General features: G+C 40.7%; 2 protein-coding genes, 1 non-coding gene and 2 pseudogenes across 8 annotated transcripts in view; 3 read left to right on the top strand and 2 right to left on the bottom strand.

Moving 5' to 3' along the window:
• Positions 1-344: 344 nt before the first annotated feature.
• MGME1 (mitochondrial genome maintenance exonuclease 1) lies at positions 345-18377 on the bottom strand. 4 transcript variants are annotated; one of them, XM_042931694.1, is made up of 5 exons: positions 18046-18377; positions 16816-17398; positions 12325-12541; positions 1412-1544; positions 345-1021 (listed from the first exon to the last, which is right to left on the bottom strand). In XM_042931694.1, the coding sequence occupies exons 2-5, from the start codon at positions 17327-17329 to the stop codon at positions 860-862; spliced, it is 1026 nt and encodes a 341-aa protein (XP_042787628.1). In that variant the 5' UTR covers positions 17330-17398; positions 18046-18377; the 3' UTR covers positions 345-859. The 4 variants fall into 4 exon arrangements, with proteins under 4 accessions (XP_042787628.1, XP_042787627.1, XP_042787630.1 ...); XM_042931693.1 differs by having other exon boundaries at positions 16816-17395; XM_042931696.1 differs by lacking the exon at positions 18046-18377 and adding an exon at positions 17738-18032.
• LOC122214791 lies at positions 5398-7283 on the bottom strand (annotated as a pseudogene).
• LOC122216776 lies at positions 14559-14682 on the top strand (annotated as a pseudogene).
• Positions 18378-24883, top strand: part of SNX5 (sorting nexin 5) — a 26619-nt gene continuing 20113 nt past the window's right edge. Inside the window, exons 1-2 of one of the 3 annotated variants that reach the window (XM_042931690.1) lie at positions 18394-18470; positions 18713-18792. In XM_042931690.1, coding sequence (XP_042787624.1) covers positions 18745-18792 — 48 coding nt within the window. In that variant the 5' untranslated portion in view covers positions 18394-18470; positions 18713-18744. Of the gene's footprint in view, positions 18471-18712; positions 18793-24883 lie in introns of all 3 variants that reach the window. The other 2 variants (XM_042931691.1, XM_042931692.1) reach the window with 2 other exon arrangements.
• On the top strand, positions 24353-24589 carry LOC122216760. The gene has a single exon (XR_006201102.1). It is a non-coding gene; the product is annotated as a small nucleolar RNA SNORD17 (small nucleolar RNA).

Raw genomic sequence — 24883 nt, 5'->3', positions numbered from 1 at the left:
AGCTACTAAAATATCTATAGTTACGCATCTCAGACTGGGGTCTGGATACCTGTGGGAGTTATTTAGTGTATGCTAGGGGGGACTGGCAATGATGCTCCATCTTCCCAGAGAGCAATGCTTATTTGAGGCTAAGGACTCACATATTTATTTTCCAAAAAAGTTAAAAGGAAGCTTTTTTCCCCCAAATGAAATATATAGAAAACTTCAGGGGCGCCTGGGTGGCTCAGTCAGTTGAGCGTCCGACTTTGGCTCAGAGCCTGGAACCTGCTTCAGATTCTGTGTTTCCCTCTCTCTGCCCCTTCCCTGCTCATGCTCTGTCTCTGTCTTAAAAATAAATTAAAAAAAAAAAAAAAAAAAAAAAAAAAGAAAACTTCAATACATAAAACCAGTTTTAGGAGGCTGCACTGGCAGTAGGAGTTGGCTGATGCAAGTTCCCCCGACCCCGCACATAGCCTGGGGGCGTGTGGCCCCTTCCCTCCCAGGGTACCCTGAGGGAACTTCTTGCACATCAAGCCTCGCCCTCTCCAATCTCAATTCAAAGACTGGGCATCCTCCTTGGGATAACAGAAAGTTTGCTGGAGGAGTCCAAGGGACACCAATGCTGTGTGAGTCCCGCTTGCCCTTTTCCAGGTAAGTGACAGACCTTACTTCCTTGTGCTTTTTTTTTATATGCTCAAGTCCAACCTTTAAAATCTAAACTCTTCTGGCTTTTCAATCTTTTTGGCTGTACTACCTTTCAACAAATACTTCCACTTGTGTAATGAAGCTCTTAGATCCTGTCACATCTCTACAGTAAACAACAATGTATCTTCCCAAACTGTGAGGAACTACTGAATGTTCCCAAACAGTGTCCTGTCCTCTAATCTGGTTTCTGAATATTCTGGTTCTTTTCCTTCTTGGTATATTCTTCTAGTCGAAGAAGCCACTTGGCCCAGTACTGGGAACAGAGCTCAGTGTCCATGAAATGGGGGTGAGCAGGGGATCCATCCTTGTAGGCAACCACAATTAAGCCACACTGAACCTAGGAAGAAACACAGGGCAGTTCCAGTATTTATACGGTAGGGCCAGAGTTGATGTTCATTTCCGTCTTGCTTCAGGGCAAACTCAGAACAAAACAATCTACAATAATATCTCCTAACGGTTTTGAAGATGGGTTGATGAAAGATTGTATCAGGATACATAAGAACACAAAGATGACAAATAAGATATCCAAGAATGGACTGTAAACACTAAAGCACTATTAGCAATGACAGAAAGCTCAGGAACAGAGGGAAGTGCTTCTTAAGGTGGTAAAAGGACAAGGAATGGAGTAAACAGTGGGACACAAACAGAATAAAAATCATAAGGAGTTAAATGGCCATACATAAGCATTGACCAAGGCTTTACATAAGCAGAGGTGCAGTGTCCTGACCTGAAAGCTGTAGTTGGCATCATTATTTATGGCACCAACGTAGGCCACTACCTGCAGCGGGTTGTCAAACGTATTTCGGATATAAGGTTTTGGTTTCTCCGATGTCTTCCAATCAATCACACACAGCTTGCCCCTAAAGAGAAACCAAAGGAAGTCTTAGTAGGTAACCGTCCAAACTGAGAAACCCTAATAGGTTAAGCCTCTTCTCAGGTATAGTTTATTATCGCTCAATGACCTCTCCCCACTTTTCTTTAAAAAAATTTTTTTTCTTTAATGTTTACTTATTTTGAAAGAGAGAGAGAGGCAGAGGCAGAGAGTGAGAGGCTCCCAAGCAGGCTCCGCGCTGTCAGCACAGAGCCTGACGCGGGGCTTGAACTCAGGAACCATGAGATCATGACCTGAGTGAGTCAAGATCAAGAGTCGGACGCTTAACTGACTGAGCCACCCAGGCGCCCCTTTCTCCACTTTTCAAAAAGCGGCCCTGATCTCTACTTCTGAGGATTAGAGAAGTGTGATGTTCTCTTTCCGATGAGCCCTATACTCAGCTCAGTGACGGGCCTGCCAGGGGTGTGATGGGAAGTGCTTCCTGAAATACCCGGCTGACAACGACAGGGGCAGGCCCATGTGGAAGTGCTAGGGGACTTTTCCACAGTTCTAGTTTCTCAACTTTCTCGAAATTCCTTTGGACCCTCATGGCTTCCTTTTCTTTAACAGTTGACAGGGGAATTGAAACTATGTCTCTATCACTATCTCAGTGGATGAAGCACAACAGATCAGTAGCAAAGTCCCCATCATAAAGGATGAAGCATAGTGCTTCAGAAATCCTCTTGCTCAGAAACCAAAGCTGAGGCTAAAATCTGTTAGCATTTAATAGGCACCAACTATAAGCAGAGATACAGATAAGAAGACCTGGTCCCTGCCCTGAAAGTTTACACACAGGGCAGGGGGCCTTCCTAGTAGGGATATTGGGGGGAAAAAAATTCCTGCCAGTTTCTAAAGAAAGTCAAATAACCAGTGCATTCTCCCCATTACCCCTCTCCTGGTGAGATTTTATACTTGCCAAACGCAGAGATCAGAAGGATCACAGGGACAGTAGACTGACAACTGGTGACTACTTGTTCAATCTTTCATGATTTCAATTTTTTAAAAATTTTACTTATTCTGAGAAAGAGAGTGTGCACGAGTGGGGGGTGGGGGGGATAGAGATAGAATCCCAAGCAGGCTCTACACTATCAGCACAGAGCCCAGTGTGGGGCTCGAACTCACAAACTGTGAGATCATAACCTGAGCCAAAACCAAGAGTCAGCTACTTAACCGTCTGAGCCACCCAGGGGCCCTTCATAACTTCAATTTCAAAACCAGCGGTCCAAACGGAGATTTTGTACAAAGTATGCATGTTACGTACCTGTGACCATAGCTCTAGAGTTACAACCTATGCAATGTATTTATAAGTCAGCCTAGAGTAGCACTGTTTAAATGAAATAAAATGCAAGCTACGTGTTATTTCAAATTTTCTAGTAGTTACATCAAAAAAGAAAAAAGGAAACAGGTGAAATTTTAATGTTTTATTTAACCCAACATACCCCAAATTTGATCATTTCATTATGTAATACAAAAAAAATTATTAATGGGATACCATACCTTCTTTTTTGTACTAAGTCACTGAAACCTGCTTTGCTCATTTACAGCATACCTCAGCTGAGATTGGCCACACTAAGTATTTAAAGGCCGTATGTAGCTAGTGGGTATTCTCTTAGATGTGCAGGTCTAGAGGTAGTTTTACTATTTCTGTCAAACTTTGTAATATTACAAAACAATTATAATCTATGCAAATGAAGAGAGGGCCCCAGTAACCCCAGAACCTCAGTTCTCAACCTGGAGCAAATCAAAATACCCTAAAATAAAGATTTCTGATATGGACCACTGTCTCTTGCAAAACATACTTCATACTATAACTTGCAGAACTTAATAATGTGGAAAAGATTTTTAGTAGTATAACTAAAAGTTAAAACTGAACAAAGACAGTTCATAACAAATGAAAAGATGTTCAGTCTAACCTAAGTGAAATACATACTGAAATTATGAGATACAATGTTAATAAATTATATCTAACACTGTGTCATTAAAACTGTGCAGAAATAAGCACACCTTCATCTGGGAAAACTTACAATGCACATACCCTTTAACATAGCAATTTCCTTTTTAGGTACCTGCTGGAGAGAATGGTTTGATACCCTGGGAAAATGTCATAAAAGTGACAAATGCCTGGAAAATTTAAGTATTCATATCCAGGCCTACTTCAGACTAACTGTATATATCATCCACCAGAACAAACCAGCAAATGAACCTGTGTGCCTGCCTAGAGAAACTCTCACAACAGTATACAAGGAGACACGCTCACTGCTGCAGTTCGTGATTGTGAAAAACTAGAAATTACCTGAATTTCCCCAACAGGGAAATGGATGTGGTTCATTTTTACTAATTCTTACTAATTTTACTAATCCTTTTTACTAAGGAATACCAAATAAGTTAAAAACAGAGAACAAGATCAAAATAATCATGCTAACAGTTACTGAGTAGATAGTATTCATTTTAAGTACTATACAGATAATGTCTCATTTAGTCTCTATAACAACTCTATGAGGTAGATCCTATCTTTTGTCTTATTTTATTTTTTTCTTAAGTAGGCTCCATGCTGGGTGTGGAGCCCAACACCGGTCTTGAACACACAACCCTGAGATCAAGACCTGAACTGAGATCAAGAGTTGGACGCTAAACCAACTGAGCCACCCAGTGCCTGTCTTATTTTACAGATGAACAAATTGAAGTACAGAGAGCCTAAGTAACTAGCCTAACGTTAAGATGAAAAGCCAGAAATGAAACCCAGCCAGCCTGGCTCTCGACCCTCGTATCTTACCAGCTTTGTGATAAGACATATCTAGAAACTTCTCTGTATTGTGACTATTACAGACATGTAGGTAACAATACACAGTGGTGTGTGTATGCAGAGTAGACTGGCAGTGTACCTGTGCATGCATTATACAGTGTTGTGGGTGTGTTAAATAATATAGGAAGTAGCCTAGAAGGACACAGTAGCAAACTTATCACAGTGATTGTCCTTGGCCAGGGGTCTATGAGAGGAGATAAGAGGTGGTTACAGGTGATGCGAGCTTAATTTATGTTATATTTAAAAAAAATTGGAAGCAGATGTGATGAAGTGTTAATAACTGCTAATTCTGAGTGGTGGAAAATTATTAAAAGAGAAAAGGATGTTGCAGATCATATAAACTCTAATAAGGATCTCTAGAATGTTTTCAGAATGAAAAAAGCAGGGTTTGGCACTGTTAGTAAGTGGGGGTGGGGACCAATGATAGTGCATGCAGTCATAAAAATATCTCAGGATCACAGGAACTTTTAACCAAAGGTTAAAACCAGGATGGGGGCAGAGGATTCTAGGAGGATGGAAGAGTAAGACGCACCAGAAATCTGTAGGCCCACCTTGACAACAATTGCAGTGGCAGAATCTGTCTGATTCAATTATTGGAAATCCAGAGGCTACTGAAGGCTTGGATGGTAAACTGTGGTTAATTTTGGTCAATTTCAGCTCTTAGCAGCTACCCATCCCCCTCCTCCTCATGAGGCAGGCAGCTGTGCACATGATCCTGGAGCAAGGTGCACACGGCTCGGCTCGTGGGAATGGGAGGGGACACAAAGGACCCCTTCTCCGTGTTATCAACACCGACTTCAGTTTCTGTTCACAGAGGTGTAGACAAGAGGAGGGTAGCTATTGTTATTGCAACTCCACCCACTGCTGCAAGCCCCTCTCCTTCCACCTGCCTGACTGCCTGGGGATTTAAAGGGCCAACGCACATTTTTTCCACCCCTTCATTTTTCTTTTTTCCTTTTTGGGAATTAGATGCTAAAGACTACAACATCCAAAAGCAACTGCATATATGCGGAAAATAAAAAAGTGACAGTAACTGTGCATGTCCAGGGAGAGGCACAGGCTCAGAAAAGACCTGAGAAGACCTTAAGTTTATACCTCAGACTGATCCTTAGGAAAGAACCTACAACAACACCACCCCCAATAAAAACAATGAACAAAATCTGGCAAACCCAGGGGTAGAGGGAGAACCTGATTTCCAGAATTACATACTAGATTCAAATGTCCAGTTTTCAATAAAAAATGTCACAAAGCATACAAAGAAACAGGAAAGTATGGCCCATTCAAAGAGGAAAAAAAGAAATCAACATAAATTGCCCCTGAAAAAGATGTAATAGCAGATCTAGCCAAAGACCTTTTTGGTCTTAAAGATGCTCAAAAACTTCAATAAAGGTAAATACACGGGCAATTACAAAAGCAAGTATTATTGTAACAATGGTTTGTAACTCCACTTTGTTTTCTACAGTTTAAAACAAAAAACTTGAAGCAAGCAGACAAATTTATTCTTCTCAGGTTGGTTGATCATACAAATCTTGATCAACGTTTAATGAAACATCAGATAGCATTGGCTCATCATGTTCTTCCACTCTGCTCAAGTGAGGTGCCCCATACAGATCATTAATTTCAACTTGTGTTTTCCGGGTTGGCTGCTGTATCTATCCTCTGAATGTGAAACATCTTCACTCTTATTTCCTATACACATTCTCATCTCCTTCTCTAATTGTTCTTGAGCTCTCTACAGTTCTCCTGTTCATTTTCTTCCATTTCCAACTCCAGCTGAACTATCAGCTATTGCTGCTGAAACATGAGCTCCTTTTACTTAAGTCTCTCCCCCACTTCAGGCTCCATTGGAGCTAGTTCTCATTCATGCTCCAAGTCAGCCATTTTCTTTTGTCTCAGCTGCTCCATGGTTACATTTTCCTTACACCTGTAAATCCCAATACTACATATTGTATTGGATCCACTAGGCAAATTCTTGCCACTTCTACTAGACCCCGAGTTAGACATGTTCCAAGGTACTTTTGATGGTATGTTGACTCCCTCTCTAACTCTTAACCTTAACCCGCCAACCGCACATATATAAAGACAATTTTGTGCTATCAACAACTGAAAGGGTTAGGGACAGAGCTGTCAAAGGAGCATAGTCTGTGTATGCCATTGAAGTTAAATTGGTATAAATTCAAATCAAAGCACTATAACTGGGATGTTAAATGTAATCCCCATGGTAATCAAAAGGAAGATAGCTATAGAATATACACAAAAGGAAATGAGAAAGGATTTGAAATGTTTCATTACAAAAAAGGAAATAAAACACAAAAGAAGACTGTAACATACAGGAAATGAGACCAAAAAGCTATAATGCATGTAAAAAATAAATAACAAAATGAAAGAAGTTCCTCCTTGTAACTATTTTTTTTTTTTTAATGTTTATCTATTTATTTTTGGAGAGAATCCCAAGTAGGCTCCATGCTATCAGCACATAGCTAGACGCAGGGCTCGATCTCATGAACTGTGAGATCATGACCTGAGCCGAAAATCAAGAGTCAGATGCTTAACTGCCTGAGCCACCCAGGCGCCCCATTTACATTTGGCAGAACGGATAAAACATATGATTCTACTATATGTTGTCTACAAGAGATTCACAGTATAACCAAAGATACAAATAGGCTGATTGTGAAAAGACAGAAAAAGATATTCCATGCACATAATAACTGAAAAAGAGCAAAGGTGGCTCTAAAACCAGACAAAACAGTCTTTAATAAAAGGTACAATACATCAAGATATAACAATTATAAACATTTATGCATCTAGTAACAGACTAACAAAATATATGAAGGAAAAACTGAAAAAAGTTGAAGGGAGAAATACATTTCTTTCTTTCTTTCTTTTTTAAGTTTTATTTATTTAAAAAATCTCTGTACCCAACATGGGGCGTGAACTCTGACTCTGAGATCAAGAGTCGCATGCTCTTCCGACTGAGCTAGCCAGGTGCCCCAAAAACAGTTCTATAATAATAGTTGGAGACTTCAATATCTATTTTCAATAATGGGTAGAACCAGACAGAAGGTAAGTAAGGAAATAAAGGACTTAAAACAACACAATAAACCAACTAGATTAACAGACATACAGCACTTGCTCCCCAACAACTGAATATGTATCTTTTCAAGCACACACAGGAATTTTCCAGGACAAACCATATGTTAGGCCATAAAGAATAAGTCTCAATATATTTAAAAAGATGCCATACAAAGTATCTTCTCTAATCACAAGATGAAGTTAGAAATCAATAACAGGGGGCGCCTGGGTGGCTCAGTCGGTTGAGCGCCAACTTCGGCTCAGGTCACGATCTCGCGGTCCGGGAGTTCGAGCCCCGCATCGGGTCCCTGTGCTGACAGCTCAGAGCCCGGAGCCTGTTTCAGATTCTGTGTCTCCCTCTCTCTGACCCTCCCCCATTCATGCTCTGTCTCTCTCTGTCTCAAAAATAAATAAACGTTAAAAAAAAAAAAAAAAAAATTTTAAAAGAAATCAATAACAGAAGTAAAACTTGAAAAAAAGTCACAAATTTGTGGAAATTAACACAATTAGCCAAAGAAAAAAATCACAGGGGAAATTAGAAGATACTTAGAGATGAATAAAAATGAAAATACAGCATATCAAAACTTAAAGAACACCATTCTTTTAATACTGTAACAGTATTACAGAAGAAGTATATAGCAATAACTACATTAAAAAATAGGAGAATTAAATCAATATCTTAACCTTACAACTTAAGGAACCAAAAAACGAAAATGTACACCCAAAGCTTATAGAAGGAAATAAGAGATTTAAGATAATTGAAATACAGAATGGAAAAACAATAGAAAAAAAAAATCACTGAAACTAAACATTGGTTTTTTGAAAAGATGAACAAAATTGACAAACTTTTAGCTAGATGGATTAGAAAAAAAGACTCAAATTCCATAAATCAGAAATGAAATTGGGGACATTACTACTACTTCAGAAATAAAAAGAAGAGTACTATGAAAAATCATATGCAAACAAGTTGGATGAACTAGATGAAATAAATTCCTAGAAACATAAAACCTACTAGGACTAAGTCATGAAGAAACAGAGTATCTGAATAGCTCTATAATTAGTAAGGAGATTTCATCAGTAATCAAAAATCTACTAGCAAATAAAAGCTCTAGACCTGATGACTTTATGGGTGAATTCCACCAAACATTTACATAACTAATACCAATACCAACACTTTTCCCCAAAAATTGAAAAGTAGGGAGCTCTTCTTGACTCACTTTATGAATCCAGCATTACTGTGATACCAAAGCCAGACAAAGACACTGACTGCAGAACAATAATCCTTATGAGGGGTGCCTGGGTGGCTCAGTTGGTTAAGCATCTGACTTTGGCTCAGGTCATGATCTTGTGGTTCGGTTTGTGAGTTCAAGCCCCACACCAGGCTCTCTGTTGTAGCTTTGGATCCTTTGTCTCCCCACTCTCTGCCCCTCCCCCACCCTCTCTCTCAAAAATAAATAAATATTACAAAAAAATAATCCTTACGAACACTGATGCAAAAATCCTCAACAAAATACTAGTAAACCAAATTCAGCAACATACTAAAAGGATTATACACAATGACAAAGTGGGCTTTATTCCTGGAATGCAAAAATGATTCAACACAATGAAAATTAACCAGCGTAATATACCTTAACAGAATGAGGAAAACTACATAATTACCTTAATTGATGAAGAAAAAGCATTTGACAGAATTAAATATCCTTTAATGAAAAAAATACTCAACAAGCTAGGGATAGAAAAAAACTACCTCAACATAGTAAAGGCCATATATGAAAAACCCACAGTAAACATCATACTCAATGGTAAAAGACTGGAAAGTTTTCCTCTAAGATTAGGAACAAGGCACGGCTGTCTGCATTCACCATTTCTATTTAACAGCATCTGGATATTCAAGCCAAAGCAAGTAGGCAAGACAAAGAAATAAAAAGCATCCAAACTGATGGGGCACCTGGGTGGCTCAGTCGGCTGAGCGTCCGGCTTCGGCTCAGGTCATGATCTCATGGCTTGTGGGTTCGAGCCCCATGTCGGGCTCTGTGCTGACAGCTTGGAGCCTGGAGCCTAGAGCCTGCTTCGGATTCTGTCTCCCTCTGCCTCTGCCCCTCCCCCACTAGTGCCACGTCTCTCTCAAAATAAATCAACATTAAAAATCTTAAAAAAAAAAAAGCATCCAAACTGGAAAGGAAGTAAAATTATCTCTGTTTGCAGTTGACATGATCTTTTATATTAAAAATTCTAGGAGCGCCTGGGTGGCTAAGTTGGCTACGCATCTGCTTCTTGATTTTGGCTCAGGACGTGATCTTGCAGCTGTGGGAATGAGCCCCATGTCAGGTTCCGCACTGAGGGTGAGGCCTGCTTGGGATTCTCACTCTCTCTTTCTCTGCCCCTCCCCTGCTCATGCATGCACTCTTTCTCTCTCTCTCTCTCTCTCAAAATAAATAAAAATAAGCTTAAACAAAAAAACTCTATAAAGAATTGACACAAAAACTGGTAGGACTATATAAATAAATTCAGCGAAGTAGCAGATACAAAGCCAACACAGAAAAGTCAGGAGCATTTCTATACGTAAACAATGAACAATCTGGAAAGAAAATTACAAAACAATTCCATTTATAATAACATCAAAATGTATAAAATACTTGAGAATTAACCCAGGAGACTAAAGGCTTCTACAATGAAAACTACAAATCATTGCTGAAAGAAATTAAAGGCATAAATGGTAAATACACCATGTTCATGGATTAGAAGATTTGATATTGTTCAGATGTTCATACTACCCAACGTGATATACAAATTTAATATAACCTCTATAAAAATCTCAACAACAATTTTTGCACAAATAGAAAAACTCATCCTAAAATCCATATGGAATCTCAAGGGACTCTGAACAGCCAAAACAACCTTGAAAAAGAAAACTGGAGGACCCATACTTGATTTCAAAACTTACTACAAAGCTATAATAACTAAAATAGTGTGGGACTGGTATAAAGACAGATATATAGACCAAGAGAAATGAATAGACAGCCCAGAAATAAACCCTCACCACACTAAGTCACATGATTTTGGACGATGGTATGAAGTTTATTCAATGCGGAAACGGCAGTCTTTTCAACAAATGGCCCGGAAGAGTGTGGCTATCCACATGCAAAAGAATGAAGTTGGACTCCTACCTAACCCCGTATACAAAAATTAACTCAAAATGGATCCATGAACTAAAGGTAAGACTTAAAACTACATAAAACCCTTAGAAGAAAACACAAGGCCCAAGTTTAATGACACTGGATTTGGCAATGATTTAATGGATGTGACACCAAAGGCACAGGCAACAAAAGAAAAAATACAGGAAAATCTTTTAAAAATTGTGCATCAAAGGATAAAGATAAGTCAGTCACAAAAAGACAAATACTTTGATTCTACCTACATAAGGTACTTAACAGTAGTCAATCAAATTCATAGAGACTGAAAGTAGAATGGTGGTTGCCAGAGGCTGGAAATAGAGGAGATTACAATGATTACTTTAACGGGCCCAGGATTTCAGTTTTATAAGATGAAGCATCCTGGAGATGGGTGGTATTGATGGTTGTACATTATGAATGTATGTAATAATACTCAACTGTATACTTAAAAATGGTAAATTTTATGGTAAATGTTATGTTATATATACTTTACCACATTAAAGACCTTTTTTAAAAGAAAAAGTGGGGATGGGAGATTTACTTTTAATAGCTTGGATTAACCAAATGCATATATTAGCTATTAAAAAGTGTTTTTAAAATTTCTGAAAACTTAATTTTCAGAAACGTTCAATGTTCATATTCTTAACGTTGATGCTTTTCACTTAAAGAGCAGAAAACAAACGTCAGCACTGTGTGCAGCGCAGTTAAGCGTTTGGCGTCATGAACTTCTTGTAGGCCTTGGGTAGAACTGATCGAACGGCGGCCTTGGTTAATCTAAAGGGCAGCTAAAAATAGCTTATTAAATTTCTAGGCACATAGGCCTCCTCACAGATACAAAGCAGCTATGGCACAAAACTGTTTGGTTGCCTAAACAGTTTCCAGACTTAATAAATGCTCTGTCAATTTTTTAATTCAAATTTTAACTAGAATTCCAAGAGTTACACTCATAGGTTTTTCCCTATCCTTGTGTATTGCATCCTTTTTTTGGAATAGGGATATCTGCAGGTTATATCTCCCGTTGGAATATGGAATAAGTGGGAAAAACAGTAACACAGCAGCAATTTAAAAACCACAGGAAGCTTTAGGAAGCTGAGTTCCTATCTATGTCAAACACTGCCTGGAAGCCAGGAAAAGAGTTAATTTTCAGGGCCAATAGATAAAGGTGCTATTTTTAGGGGAATGGGGAAACAGAATGCAGGAATCAAATTGGATGTTGCAGCTGGTAGTTTGCTTGGGCTTAGGGGAGGCGGAACATGCTGGATATTGAAAACTTATACCTTTTCTCCAGCAAATACTTTGATTTTGGAACACAGATTTACAAGAATTAGGAGGCTCTTCCTCCTATATCTGTCCTTACTTCCTGCCCCATACCCAATTCTTTTTTTTTTTTTTTTAATTTTTAATTTTATTAGAGAGAGAGACAGAGGGAGAGAATCTCAAGCAGGCTCTGTGCAAAGCATGGAGCCTAACACAGGACTTGATCTCATGACCCTGAAATCACGACCTGAGCTGAAATCAAGAGTTGGATATTCAACTGACTTAGCCACCCAGGCGCCCCTGCCCCCAGTTCTTTTACGTATCATATAGGTTTTGACTTCACAAGACTACACCTTGGAGCAGGAATTCAGAGGAAGAAACAGTATTTGATAGGCATCATCAGTTCCACCCTGTGTTAATTTATCTCCACACTTCGATGGAAAAAAAAAAAATCTAATACTTACTGATACTCAGCCACACAGTCCAGCAGACCTACATACTTTAAGGTCTCATGTTGAACAGCACTTTCAAGAGCTCGCACTCCACTGACATCTTTCAGAATATGCTGGACACTTTCGACATATCCAGATTCAAGATTCTCATCTCTCTCTTTCAAGTCTCCTTGGGGTGAAAGTATGCTTTCCAAGGCTTTATGGAACCGTTTCCCTTGTAAAAATATGTCTGAAAAGAAAATCAGGGGAAAAAGAAAAACAAATAAGAACAAAGCTAGTACTAAAAGACAAATGCCTTAAAACTTGTGAACAGTAAAATTAGAAATTACATAAAGTACCTTTAAAGTGACAATCCCTAAAATACACATTTCAGCCTCTTGTGAAACCTGAGAATCGCGCTTTGAAAACCAAAGGGACTGAAATAGCTTGAACAATAAAATTCATTAAAATAAAGAATTTCTAGGATTAGGCCAAAGCTACAATTGAAGATCTGGGGGCAATAGGACCACACCTAGTTTAGGGTACTGTGAATTTAAGTATCCATTAGTGTAACTTAACTGGTTGTGATAAGTAATTATTGGAAATTTAAGGAACTTTGCTTCTGTTCACAATTCTTTTTACAATCAACACTTGATGAATACAGGTGGGGGAATCCTTTTACTAAGGCTTAATAAATGGCAAGGAATGAAAATCAAGGCATATACAAATTAAAAACAACAAATTGGATGTTTTGGAACTTGGGGGTGAGGAGAAGAAATATGTAACACTCTTCTGCATTTTTTTTTTAGGGCAAGAAGAGCCTAATTTTTTCCTGAATTTTTTTCCTCATATGCTTAAAAAAATTTGACCTATAGTTGCCATACGTTATATTCATTTCAGGCACACAACATAATGACTTGAAATCTGCATATCCTCATACACTTTCAAGAAAAGAAAACCAAACATATTTAACAAACCCAAGAAGTTCTATGTATTCACTTGACTCTTGATAAGGGAAGGAGACAAAGAAGAGGCATTGTGCTAAGCAGTGGCCTTGGCACTTTCAAAATATTATTTAACTTTCAAACACAACAGCCCAGCAAGATAAGAATCATTACTCCCAGTTAATGAATGAAGCCTACACAGTGCTGTTAATTTGCCCCAAAGCAAAAAGGTGGACTAGCAGCTTGGCACCTGAGTCCATGTTCAATTCCAGTCTGTTATACAGCACAGTGAAGAAGGCAAAATCAGGGACCATCATTTAGATATGCACAGGAGCAGAGTAAGAAATATACATGCTTGGAGACACCCATAGAAAATGAGGAAAACAATCTCATCCACTAAGGTAATAGCAAAACCATATTACATTTGTCAACTATTGTTTTACCAGGATTTTGAAAGGTCAGTTTTACCACTGACAAAAAAAATGGAATCACTTCTGGGGAATTAGTTGGGAGAGTTAAATGAAATTCAACTGAGAAACTGAGTTATTACACTCCAAATGTACTTGGCTCAATTGGACTTACTAGCATATGAAAGGCCTACAAGAAATTTAAGACAGATGGAATTAAAACCTAGGTAAGAGTACAGTATTCATCTATACATTAGCTTAATGAAAAACACAAACATGTTAAAAACAGGAAGAAAAAAATCCTACTTTATCAACTGCCAAGCAAATAAACTCATTCTCCACTGCAGACTTAACCCCTGGCTGGGTTCTTCACATAGAAGAGGCAACGAACATCGGAAGCTAGATTACAGGATCCCTTAGATTGTAAGGCTCAGAAGTCAGCCAGTCAGAGAAAATTAATATGTAATTTCACTCATACATGGAACTTAAGAAACAGAACAGATGAACATAGGGGAAAGGAAAGAAAAATAAGAGAAAAGAGAAAGGCAAACCATAACAGACTTTTTTTTTTTTTTAAATTTATTTTGAGAAGGAGAGAGAGCAAATGAGCACGAGCAGAGCAGGGGCAGAAAGAGAATCCCAAGCAGGCTCTGCACCCGCAGCTCAGAGCCCAAGTTGGTGCTTGATCTCACCAACCATGAGATATGATCTGAGCTGAAATCAGGAGTTGGACACTTAACCAACTGAGCCACCCAGGTGCCCTGAGACTCTTAAATAGAGAACAAACTGAGGGTTGCTGGAGGGGTGTTGGGCTAAATGGGTGATGGGCATTGAGCAGGGCACTTGTTGAGATGAGCACTTGGTGTTATACCTAAGTGATGAATCACTAAATTCTACTCCTGAAATCATTATTATAATCGCTTCTCGGCCTTTTGGCTAAGATCAAGTGTAGTATCTGAAATCATTATTATACACTATATGTTAACTTGGATTTAAATAAAATTAAAAATTTTTTTAAAAGAAAAAAGACTGTAAGGCTCAGAACATTAAATATGATTGAATTTGTCGAAGTAAAATTTAAAAGGCATACATTTACTGCAGAAAGCATCCAGTCAGAGTATTCATTCAGTAAATTAAAGGAATGAAAGAAAAAAAATCCATGAGTCTCCAAGATTCTGACTGATAGAACCGGCAGGATTAAAAACTCACTGTAGCAAAAAAAATGAAGAAACCCATCTTTTCCACTATGATCAACACATATAAATCAAAGTCAAACTTTGTTATCCTTGGCAATCTTCAAAAGGTAAACTGATGCTTGAGAAACTGACCAAATGTTTGACAGAATGCCAGCTCTGGGCACTTCTCTATGCTCTAGCCTTTGGGAAGACCAGGCGGAAAGGAATTTATCAATACACTACTTAAAAACTGCCTCGCCTGATGCATTAATCAATTTAGCGGGTTAGGATATGCTCTTTTTCTTTCTTTTCTTCCTTTCTTTTTTATTGGTTGAGAGGAGCAGGACACTAATCTTCATGTGATTGCCCCCTTGGGAAAAAAAAAAAAAAGCAATCCCTCCCCGGTTCTTTTTTTTTTGTTGTTATTTTTTTGAGAGACAGAGTGCGAGCGGGGGAGGGGCAGAGAGAGAGAGAGGGAGACATAGAACCTGAAGCAGGCTCCAGCTCTGAGCTGTCAGCACAGGGCCCGAACCCACAAACCGCAAGATCATGACCTGAGCTGATAGTCGGATGCTTAACCAACTGAGCCACCCAAATGCCCTGATTCTGTTTCTTAAAACTGATCCTGAGTTAACTGAGAAACACATCCGAGTAATAATCTAGATCAACAAAGTTGATTATATGTAAAACCACCATAGTTTTCTCTCTGCTTTGGGATGGTGGAGCTCGTTCACATTCCCAACAGAAATTCCTTTCCTTTATCAAGGAGGTCCCAGAGCATTTTTTTACTCTGCCAAGGGCTACAAGTTCTAGGTTCCCACAAGTCCTAGCAGGTTTCTGCGTTTACTTTTCTGATTCAGTAATTCCAGGATTCCCACAGCTGTGACATTCCAGATTTAAGGAAAATGAAAAACAACTTCCCATGTGGAAACAACATCAATTCTAAATTCTTGTGGTACAAATAAAAAACTTAAGATGTCATTAAAAGATGTTTTTATGTTGCTTGTTTAGAAAACAGAGAATAGTTTAGATGTTGTTACTTATTATCTAAAGGCAGGTGGCTCTTGCATAGATTCTTGGCCCCACACAGCTGAGGAATGTTCTAAGAGATTAGGACCTTGACCATTTTTGCCATATGCAGGTACAACCTATATAAATACTTAACAGATGTGACCACATGTTTAATGTGATACCCACACACAGTTTTTTCTAAGGTGCCTAAAAACAAGTGCATTACTCCTAAAATTAAAAATGGAAGTGCTCTGTACCACCTACTAGGGGTACACATAACTGCTCTGGGAAGCATGGGCTAAGGAAAGATCGATGTAAAACATAGCTCTAACAAAAAAAACAACTATATAATCTTGATGGGGACCAGAGAGTTCACCTGTGCCAATGGTCTTTCGTCTCACCTTGCTTTTGAATGGAACCTGTTTTTAAGGAAACTATTCTCCTCACTTGTCTAAGAAGTTAATAAGTTAGGAGTTGAATGCTAAAGTTTACTTATTTTCAATTACCAATCAAGAGCATCTATTATCTCAATTTGCCAAGATCTAAACAACAAATTATGTGTTCCAGCTTATTGCCAGTCTTTAAACTTACATGTCAAAGAGGAAAAGTAGGGCAAGGGGGTATTTCCTAGATTCTGAATAGCATGCCTAGCAAAGTAGAATTGTTATCAGGTGACTCCTTAATCAGAGAAAACAGGCAACTCCAATACTCAAGTTTGTAGCTTATAAAACAAAATAATTTTCTACATAATTTGGTCAAATACTTGATCCCTGTGCTTCAGTTTCATCTGTGAAATGGGAATACTAGTATCTATGCTTCACAGGGCTGTCATGATTGAGTTAATATAGAGTGCTATTTAATGCTAATTATTATTTTAAAGTAGCGTCTCACTAGTTCAGGTCAAAAAATACCCTCATTCTTTTGATACCAGTGCTCTATTTTCTAGAAAACATAGTAACCATACAGAATCAGGATTGAGAAAATTACTTGAAGAATATTCTGCAAAGCCATCTTCTCCCAACTCCAGAATCATCCGCTGTTTCCACCTCTCCAAGTAGAAAATCTGTTCTGATGTCATGGTCTGTTGAAGGACCTTGGTCACACTTGGAATCGTGTTTCTTTGCAAAGGGATTCTCAAAGGAATTGTAGGAGTACTTGTTGCATTTGGTTTCATGCTTTTCTCTGGATTGAAGAGAGGACACCAGTTTCCTGGAACTTTTGCCGCCTCATCTTGCTTTGGGGGCTTACACTTACTCACAGGTCCATACAGTAAATTATCCTCCTCGAACAATGATTCTGGAGTCTGAGCAAGGCCTCTGGATGACAAGACAGACTGTACCAAATCAGAATACCTTCCTTGGTCCACTTCTTCATAAGGGTTCACTTTTTTCTTCCGGCTACAGGAATAAGAGGAAGTGGAGAAATCCACACGGGTCGTTGGTTCTACAGAAAACCCCTTTGAACTTCTGAGCTGCCGGCAGATGGTCTGAAACGCCTTCATCTTTAGATGCTTTTTCACTTCCCTCTACTCTACTTGCAATGCTAAGGGTCTTTTATTTTTGCACTCCTACTAAAAAGAAAAGTGGCATTAGATACCAAACGTATTAAATATTTAAACCGCCAAAATGAAAAGCCGCATTAGCATAAGGCATATCAAATTGTATTCCTTCCATTAAGCTTTTTCGACGTGTTTGGACAAAGCTATTTCCAAAGAAAGACTCTCTTTGCCAGGAAGGACAGTACTTGTTAAATGTGAAATGCTACAGCTTGGGGCAAGACGTCCCCGATATTCAATCATAAGAAACGGGACGCCTAGAAAGGGAGGCGTGTATGAGACACACAAAAGCAACGCTCCAGCCCGTCCTACAGCGGCCACCATGGTCACGGTTAACCACCGATCCCTACGTACCAGGCTCTCTGCTAGGTATTCCGGGCGGAGACTTCTCATTTAAGCCCTTACACGCTTTAAGGTGGGTACTACTGCGACACCGTTTTACAGACGTGGAAACTGAGCTTCTGAAGGGTCCCACCAGGTCCGAGGGGGTAAGCGGTGGTCAGCGGGGCCCACCAACGTGATCCCCTGAAGGCGGCCTCCGCCTCCGCCCTACGTGTGGAACCACGGGGTGGGGACTGGACGGCTGCGGCCCCTCGTGTGGAAATCGAATTTAAGGAAGAGAAGGCTTAAATAGAAGCCCAGCTCACGGCACCGGTATGTACCTCTGAAGCCACCACACTTCGCTGAACTCCCAAAGCGCCGACAACCACTCGGGACCCGTACTTTCCACGATCCCGCGCTTCGATCTCGAGTTTGGCTCCGCCCAAGGGGCGGTGGTCCCGGCATGCACTGCGAAGCTCCTACTCCCGCAGCTAACCCCTCCTTCACTGCCATAGACACTCCCGCGATCCGTGGGGAATCCCTCCTCTCAGGCGTTAGCGCGCGCTCCTCCAAATCTCGCCCTTACGCTCTCACGATATCTTGTTACGTCACGGATGGTCGCCATCTTGGACTCTGGCTGAGTAATAAATTCTCCCGCACGAGAGAGCGGGCTTTCTTGACACGCGCTTTGCTGGCAGAGCGTCTGCTTCTCCGCGTCCTTCTCGCGGCTCTGCGGTCGGTGGTTTCCGCGTGGCCCGGAGCGAGGGTAGGCCCCGAGTAGCTTTTTTGCCCGGCTCCAAGATGGACGGCAGCGGGGACGGGGGAGGCCGTTCTGGGGGAGCACGTGGCGCGCCGCTGGCCTTTCCCGGGGCTGCTGGGATGGTGGAGGAGTCCGGAGGCCTCCTGCCGCCGTCGGTCAGGGAGGCTGGCGGAGGCGGGGCCGCGGCCGCCCCTGAGAGGCGCCCCCGAGGCGGCGGCGGCGGCCCAGTCTCTTCTTTCCTCGCACAGCCAGGCGGCCCCCGCTCGAGTCCCGCGTCGCCATGGCCGCGGTTCCCGAGTTGCTGCAGCAGGAGGAGGACCGCAGCAAGGTGAGGCCCTCCTCGCCCTCATGCTCCAGGACGGGAGGCCCCGCCGACCTCCCGGACCCCCACATTCCTTTCCCTGTCCCCCGGGGACTGCTCGTGCCGCCGTGTCTCCCCGCGAAAAGCCCTTCACGCGGGGGTACTCGCCGGTCCCCGCGCGCCCTCTGCTTCTTCCCCTTTAAGGGCTGTGCCGGCGCTCGCTGCGGACCCGAGGCGACAACCAGAGTCTCGAGATCGGTGTCGGTAGCACGAGCCCGGGTGGCGGGTACCCAGAGCGCGCGGCGAGTCCCCGGAGCTTCTGTCTGGAGACTCGGGAATGTGCTCTCGCGTGGAAGGTTGTGAAAACTCTTAGCAAAGACTGAACAGTGAAGGTGAAATCCACCTGACATGCTGCAAATGGCATAATTTGGTGCCGTTGCCTTCAAACTGACCCCTCTCCCCCGCCCCCCTCACTTTGGGAAAGGTTTCTTTGGCCCAGATACTGGGGAAATTCCGTCAAGTCCAATCTGACGCTTGTTCCTCACAACTTTGTAAACGCCAAATGCGTCACTGCGGGAATTCTGTAATTTTTAGTAGGCGCTCTCCAGTACTTGGTTTTTTACTTTTAAAATCTTGCGCGTTTATGTAAACCGTCCCCGTGCCCCCTAAATCTTGAGGTCTGAAAGGTAACTGTTGCAGTAAATTCAGGGTATTATGGCCAAGTAAAGATTTAATGGCCAGTCTCTGCTTATTACTGGTCATTTACACTTAAGATAGTTGGGCAATTTGTAGAGGTGGGTGCGAGCCGCAACGTTATGTGCAGATGAATCATCACCAGGAAAGTTTTTCTGACCGAAAACGAAAAAAAAGAATACAAGGCGCTTTCAAATGTAGGTGACCTGGAGGGCAGCTTAGAGTTAACACATACTTAAAAGTCAAAGACATCCTTTGATCCACAGCACGTTTGGAGACACTTTCATGTAGTCAGTAGCGAAGTTAACACAGCTAGCTGGATTCTTCCAACAAAGTTCTTGTTGTCGTGTGTGGTTAGTTTCTTCTTCTTCTTTTTTTTTTTTTTTTTTAATGTATACATATTTTAATGTTTATTTTTGAGACCGGTGGGGGGGTGCAGAGGATCTGAGGTGGACTCCAGGCTGACAGCAGAGAGCCCCTAGGGGGTCTGGGACTCAAAGGTGAGATCATGACCCTAGCCACCCAGGTGCCCCTCACTGCTCTGTTAGTTATTGAAATGCAGCTTTGTGTGTGACAGTAGAGTCTTGATTGGGGTAGTTCTTTTTTTTGAAATTTGAAATAAGTAAACTTAACTTTCTTTTTTTTTTTTTTTTTTTTAAACTGAGAGGTAAGTGGGAACTTGAGACCATGATTCTTTGTAAAATACAGCGGTAGTTTTGTCTATAGAAGTTTAGGTGTTGAATAGGAATTCTGACAGCAATTTGACTTTATTTCTATCACCTGATACCTCACCTCTTCCTCCAAAATCTGTTTTATTACAGCTTTTTAAAAGGAGTTAACTCCTTCAACTATCTTCCTGTTACCACACTAGATTGTAGCTGGCTTTTAAAATAATTTTCCCACCACGCTGATGCTCCGGCAGAATTGGAAGTGTATAAAGGCTGTTTCCTGCCTGTTGGTTTTAGTGGGTGCAGGCGAGGATTATATGGAATTTTCCTGATTTTTTTTTTTTAATTACAGAAATTGGGAAATAATAAAGCTTAGTAAAATGCTACTCTAAAACTCACAGCTTTATTTTGCTTTTATCTGTGATGGTTAGCCCCGTGCTGTGGATCAAGTCTAGGTGGTTTTCACTGTTGAGCAAAAGGGAGTTTGGGACAAGTGTAAAAAAAAAAAACCAAACAAACAGGAAGTCAAATCTTAGGCAAACTATCCTCTTGCCATAATACAGCCTTGTTAGTCAATTGAAATTTTTTACATTTAAAACAAATTTTTTTTTAATGTTTATTTTTGAGAGAGAGAGAGAGCATGAGCAGGGGAGGGGCAGAGAGGGAGGGAGACACAGAATCTGAAGCAGGCTCCAGGCTGAGTTGTCAGCACAGAGCCCAATGTGGGGCTCGAACTCAACAAGCTGTGAGATCATGACCTGAGCCGAAGTCGCCGCTTAACGGACTGAGCCATCCAGGTGCCCCTGAAATATTTTACATTTTTAAACTGAAAATGTTCTAAGTTTAAATATTCTGATTATTTTGGGATTTACATGAGGATAAGGGTTCATTGGGTTTAGGTCCACTAGTTAAGTAGGGAACATAAATGATTCTTGAGGGTTTTGAATGCTTGTACAGCAAGTGCTCTTTTTGGCTTGTTCAGCAAAACTAAAAGGAGTATTGGTTTGTATTTGGTAGCCTGATATTTCCGTTTAGTTACATCCGTTAGCTGAAGGTTTTGGGATTTGTCTCCTTTCCCCGAAAGTAGTTTAGGAGAAGAGATACATGATTAATTTTGTTTTTTTAACTAGTCCTCAACTGATAGTAAAGATTATATCTTGGTCTTTAAATTCAGGAAAGTAGGTTTTTCCGAAGTTCAGTTCCTGAAAAAGTCAACTAAAGGATTAACACCATTAGGCCTTCTCTTCATGATAAACTAGTAATGAGCTTCCCTGTCCCCCAAAGTTCCCTGGTGTCTGGAGTTTTCTGTGATGGGTAGAGGAAAATAATTGGAGATTATGCGGAACCGTTTTTCTGCAACAATGATAGTTAACCCTGGCCTTTAGTCATTTTGTACTTTCTAGGTTCTCTGAGCCTTCCCTTTGCCAAAAAGTCATTAAAATAGCTGGGCAGCATGTTTGAGTTTCTACTCAGGTTCAGTGTGTATCTTTCTAAGGGTCCTCATTGACTCTTGGATTTTTTTTTTTTTTTTTTTTAATGATTCTTAAATTGCTACTGGACTGAAGCTTAACACAAAAGCTTTGCAAGAGCTAGGTGATACCCTTCCCCACCTACTGCTGTTACAACTTGGTCTTTCACTAGTTGGTTATATGGACTTTGGGTGGATGGTGTCTCCTCAGAGCCAGTCATTAATATTTGAGGTACTGCTCTGGTTTGCAGCGAGTTTTTCTTTAAACTGGTGTGGAAGTTGTAGGGATGCTACTCTCCTCCAGCTTGGATGGAAGAATGACCTACAATTTGTGTTAGTATAGGAACAGTCTTGAACTTTTAACAATACTATAGCAAGTCCAAACTTAGTAATTTTTGTGGCCTGGAGTTTATACTAAATGACTTCATTTTTCTTTTAATTTTCTAAGCTTGGGAAGCATGACTTATCAGAGCTGCCCACACCTTAGTTCTGGATCAGTAACTTGCACACAGTGTCTTAGGATCCTCATTTGTGAATGCCACTTTAGTAGGTCATAATCTCACTTTTTTTTTTCTTTCTTTCTTTTTTTTTTTCTTTTTTTGTGCTATGGGAAGAAATGGCCAAGGGAGAATTTTCTAGATTCTGAGGTTAAATTTTCGTTCGGTGAGACTTAGATTATGTCTAATATACAGCTTTAGTTTAAGGTGGGATTTCTCAACCTGAGTACTATGGACATTTTGGTCTTGGTAAGTTTTTGTTGTGGTATGTACATTGTAAATGTGTGTTTAGCAATATCCCTGGCCTCTACTAGGTGACCACTCCCTTCTCTCCAGTAGCGAGAGTAAAATTACACATTGCCAAATGTCCCTTGACTGAGAATCACTTGTTAATTCTTCTCTCTAAAATGGTGTGATATGAGTGGGTTAGGTCGTGTTAGAGGCTAAATACTTAGTAAGCCTATTTCAAATCTTGTCAGATCTAGGACTGATAAATTCTAAGGCAACAATATGCTATATAAAATATAAGCGTTGTTGACCATTTTTGAAATTAACTTTCCCCCCAGTATTGAGGAACCAAAGATGGTTAAAGGTGGTTTTCTTCAGCAGCTTCTGGGCAATTGAAGGTTACAAAGGGGCACATAAGTGTTTACCATGATGGAGTTCAGTGCCACTTTGGACAGTGGAAACCTGAGGCTCTGATGACAGCACTTGCAGGACATTTTGGGCTGGGGTCGATTGAGTTACTTTTTTTTAATTTTTGAGAGAGAGACAGAATGAATGGGGGAGGGGCACGGAGCATTCCAGGCAGGCTTCTCCCGACACAGTGCAGAGCCCAACACTGGGCTCAAACTCAGGACTGTGAGGACTTGAGCCGAAATCAAGAGCTGGAGGATTAACCGACTGAGCCATGCAGGTACTCCGGTTATTGAGTTACTCTTAAGAGTATCTTTCTCCTAAAAGAGGGATGTGGAAATCATCAGCTGTTTCATATCCCAAATGCAAGCCATAAATACACAGAGGGGAGTGTGTAAGTTGTAGTTGAAGGCACAAAGGAATGACTGAACTACCTTTGCTTTAGAAATTGGGTCTTTGGCTTGACTCCCTCCCACTTCTCCTTTAACAAATTTGTTGTGATATTTTAAGGTACTACTGTGTGGTCTGGAGAGGAAGGGTAATTTTCTCAAGATAGTTGCTTATGTTAACCTGTGGTATGCGTTTTCTGCCTGAAGAGTTTACGATTTATGTGTCTTGGTGGGTCAGACCCATAAGTTTTCATTCTGGTCAGTGTGAATCATGAAGAGTACAAATGTAGGTGTTACCACTTGCAAAGCTTTTATTTGGCTTTTCCATGGAGGGCAGTACAAAGCTTGAACATTGGTGCTGATGGGTCCCAGGGAACTGGTGAGTTATAAAAGTGAAGAATTGAAATCTTTGTATCAGAATGATCTGGGAAACATGTCCTACTTCTGACACAAAGCAGAAGAAATCCCACCATGAAGCAGGCGACCTCTTTGTATGCTTTTTGTGTCTCAAATTTAGATGACACAAGCTTAACCTCAGACAGTTCTATCCATGTTGCTGAACCATCTGCATTGGTGGTGAAGGTAAATTTTTTTATTCTTAAACCTATTTCTATTTCATCTTGGGTTGATCATAAAGTAAGATCATAAGGATAAGGTGGTAAATGTTTCTGAATACTCTCATCAACATGAGTAATGTGTAAAATGTCAGGTTTCAGAGGGCTGTGGACATAATAGACTAGGGAACTGCTGGAGGAGTCTTGGTGGGGATGCAGAGGATTTGAGCTTTGAATGAATTTGTTGGAGCCACTTCCTCTGTAGCATTGGTGTTTTGCTTCCCAGCAAAAGATCTGTACAGATCTCAACTCATTTGTTTGTGAACTCCTTTGAAAAAATAATCCAGGTATCTAGCAAGTAGATGGATTTTTTTTAAGTTCTTTTTTTTAATGCTTGTTTATTTTGAGAGAGTGAGAATGAATGGGGGTGGGGCAGAGAGAGAGGGAGACAGAATCCCAAGCAGGCTCTGCAGTTGTCAGCCCAGAGCCTGACCTATGGCTTGAGCTCACAAACCTGTGAGATCATGACCTGAGCAGAAAGCAAGAGTCACTTAACTGACTGAGCCATCCTGGTGCACCAGTAGATGGATTTCTTGAAATGAAGGTATTTAAGCTAATAATACAACTTAATCTCTTTCTGGTTCCTTGTTGGGATTTGACTAGTTCATAGGCTTGCAGCTCTGTGAAGTGATGATTCAGTTTATCCATTCGCTGAGTGCGCTGCACTGACCTTCTTCCAAGCCTCGGTTCCTGTTCTAGGAACTCGGAGCTATGTAGCCTCTAAATGCCCTGCAGTCTGCAGTGTTCTACCGTGGACAGCTTGTGTGTTGGTAGACTACCGGTAAGAATGGTTGGTGTCAGCAGGGGTGGGGCCCTCTGGGTCCCATCTCACCAAGATGAGTGGTAGAAATCTGATCACTTGCTGCAGCCCTTTATCTAGTTTTTAAAGCATGTGACTAACTTCCATAGCTATTATCTATGTTGGTAGCCTGAGATTTTGCAGAAGTCTTTGGTTCCATTGTCTTTGAGGATTAAGATATAATATTGGCAGGCCTGAATTATAGGAAGGGGAGATCCAATTGGTGTGAGGGAGGAAGGAGGCAGGAGATGAAGACAAAGATCTATAAAAGCAGAGCTCCTACGTTGCTTATAGTCTATTGAATTGTTTTTTATGCACCAGTGCTATGATGAAAAGCTGGGCTTGAATGCAGAT

Source organism: Panthera leo, chromosome A3 (assembly GCF_018350215.1).
Source record: "Panthera leo isolate Ple1 chromosome A3, P.leo_Ple1_pat1.1, whole genome shotgun sequence".
Classification (NCBI taxonomy): domain Eukaryota; kingdom Metazoa; phylum Chordata; class Mammalia; order Carnivora; family Felidae; genus Panthera; species Panthera leo.
Note: the sequence above shows the minus strand (reverse complement) of the source record. Positions and strands in the feature narration are given on the sequence as shown.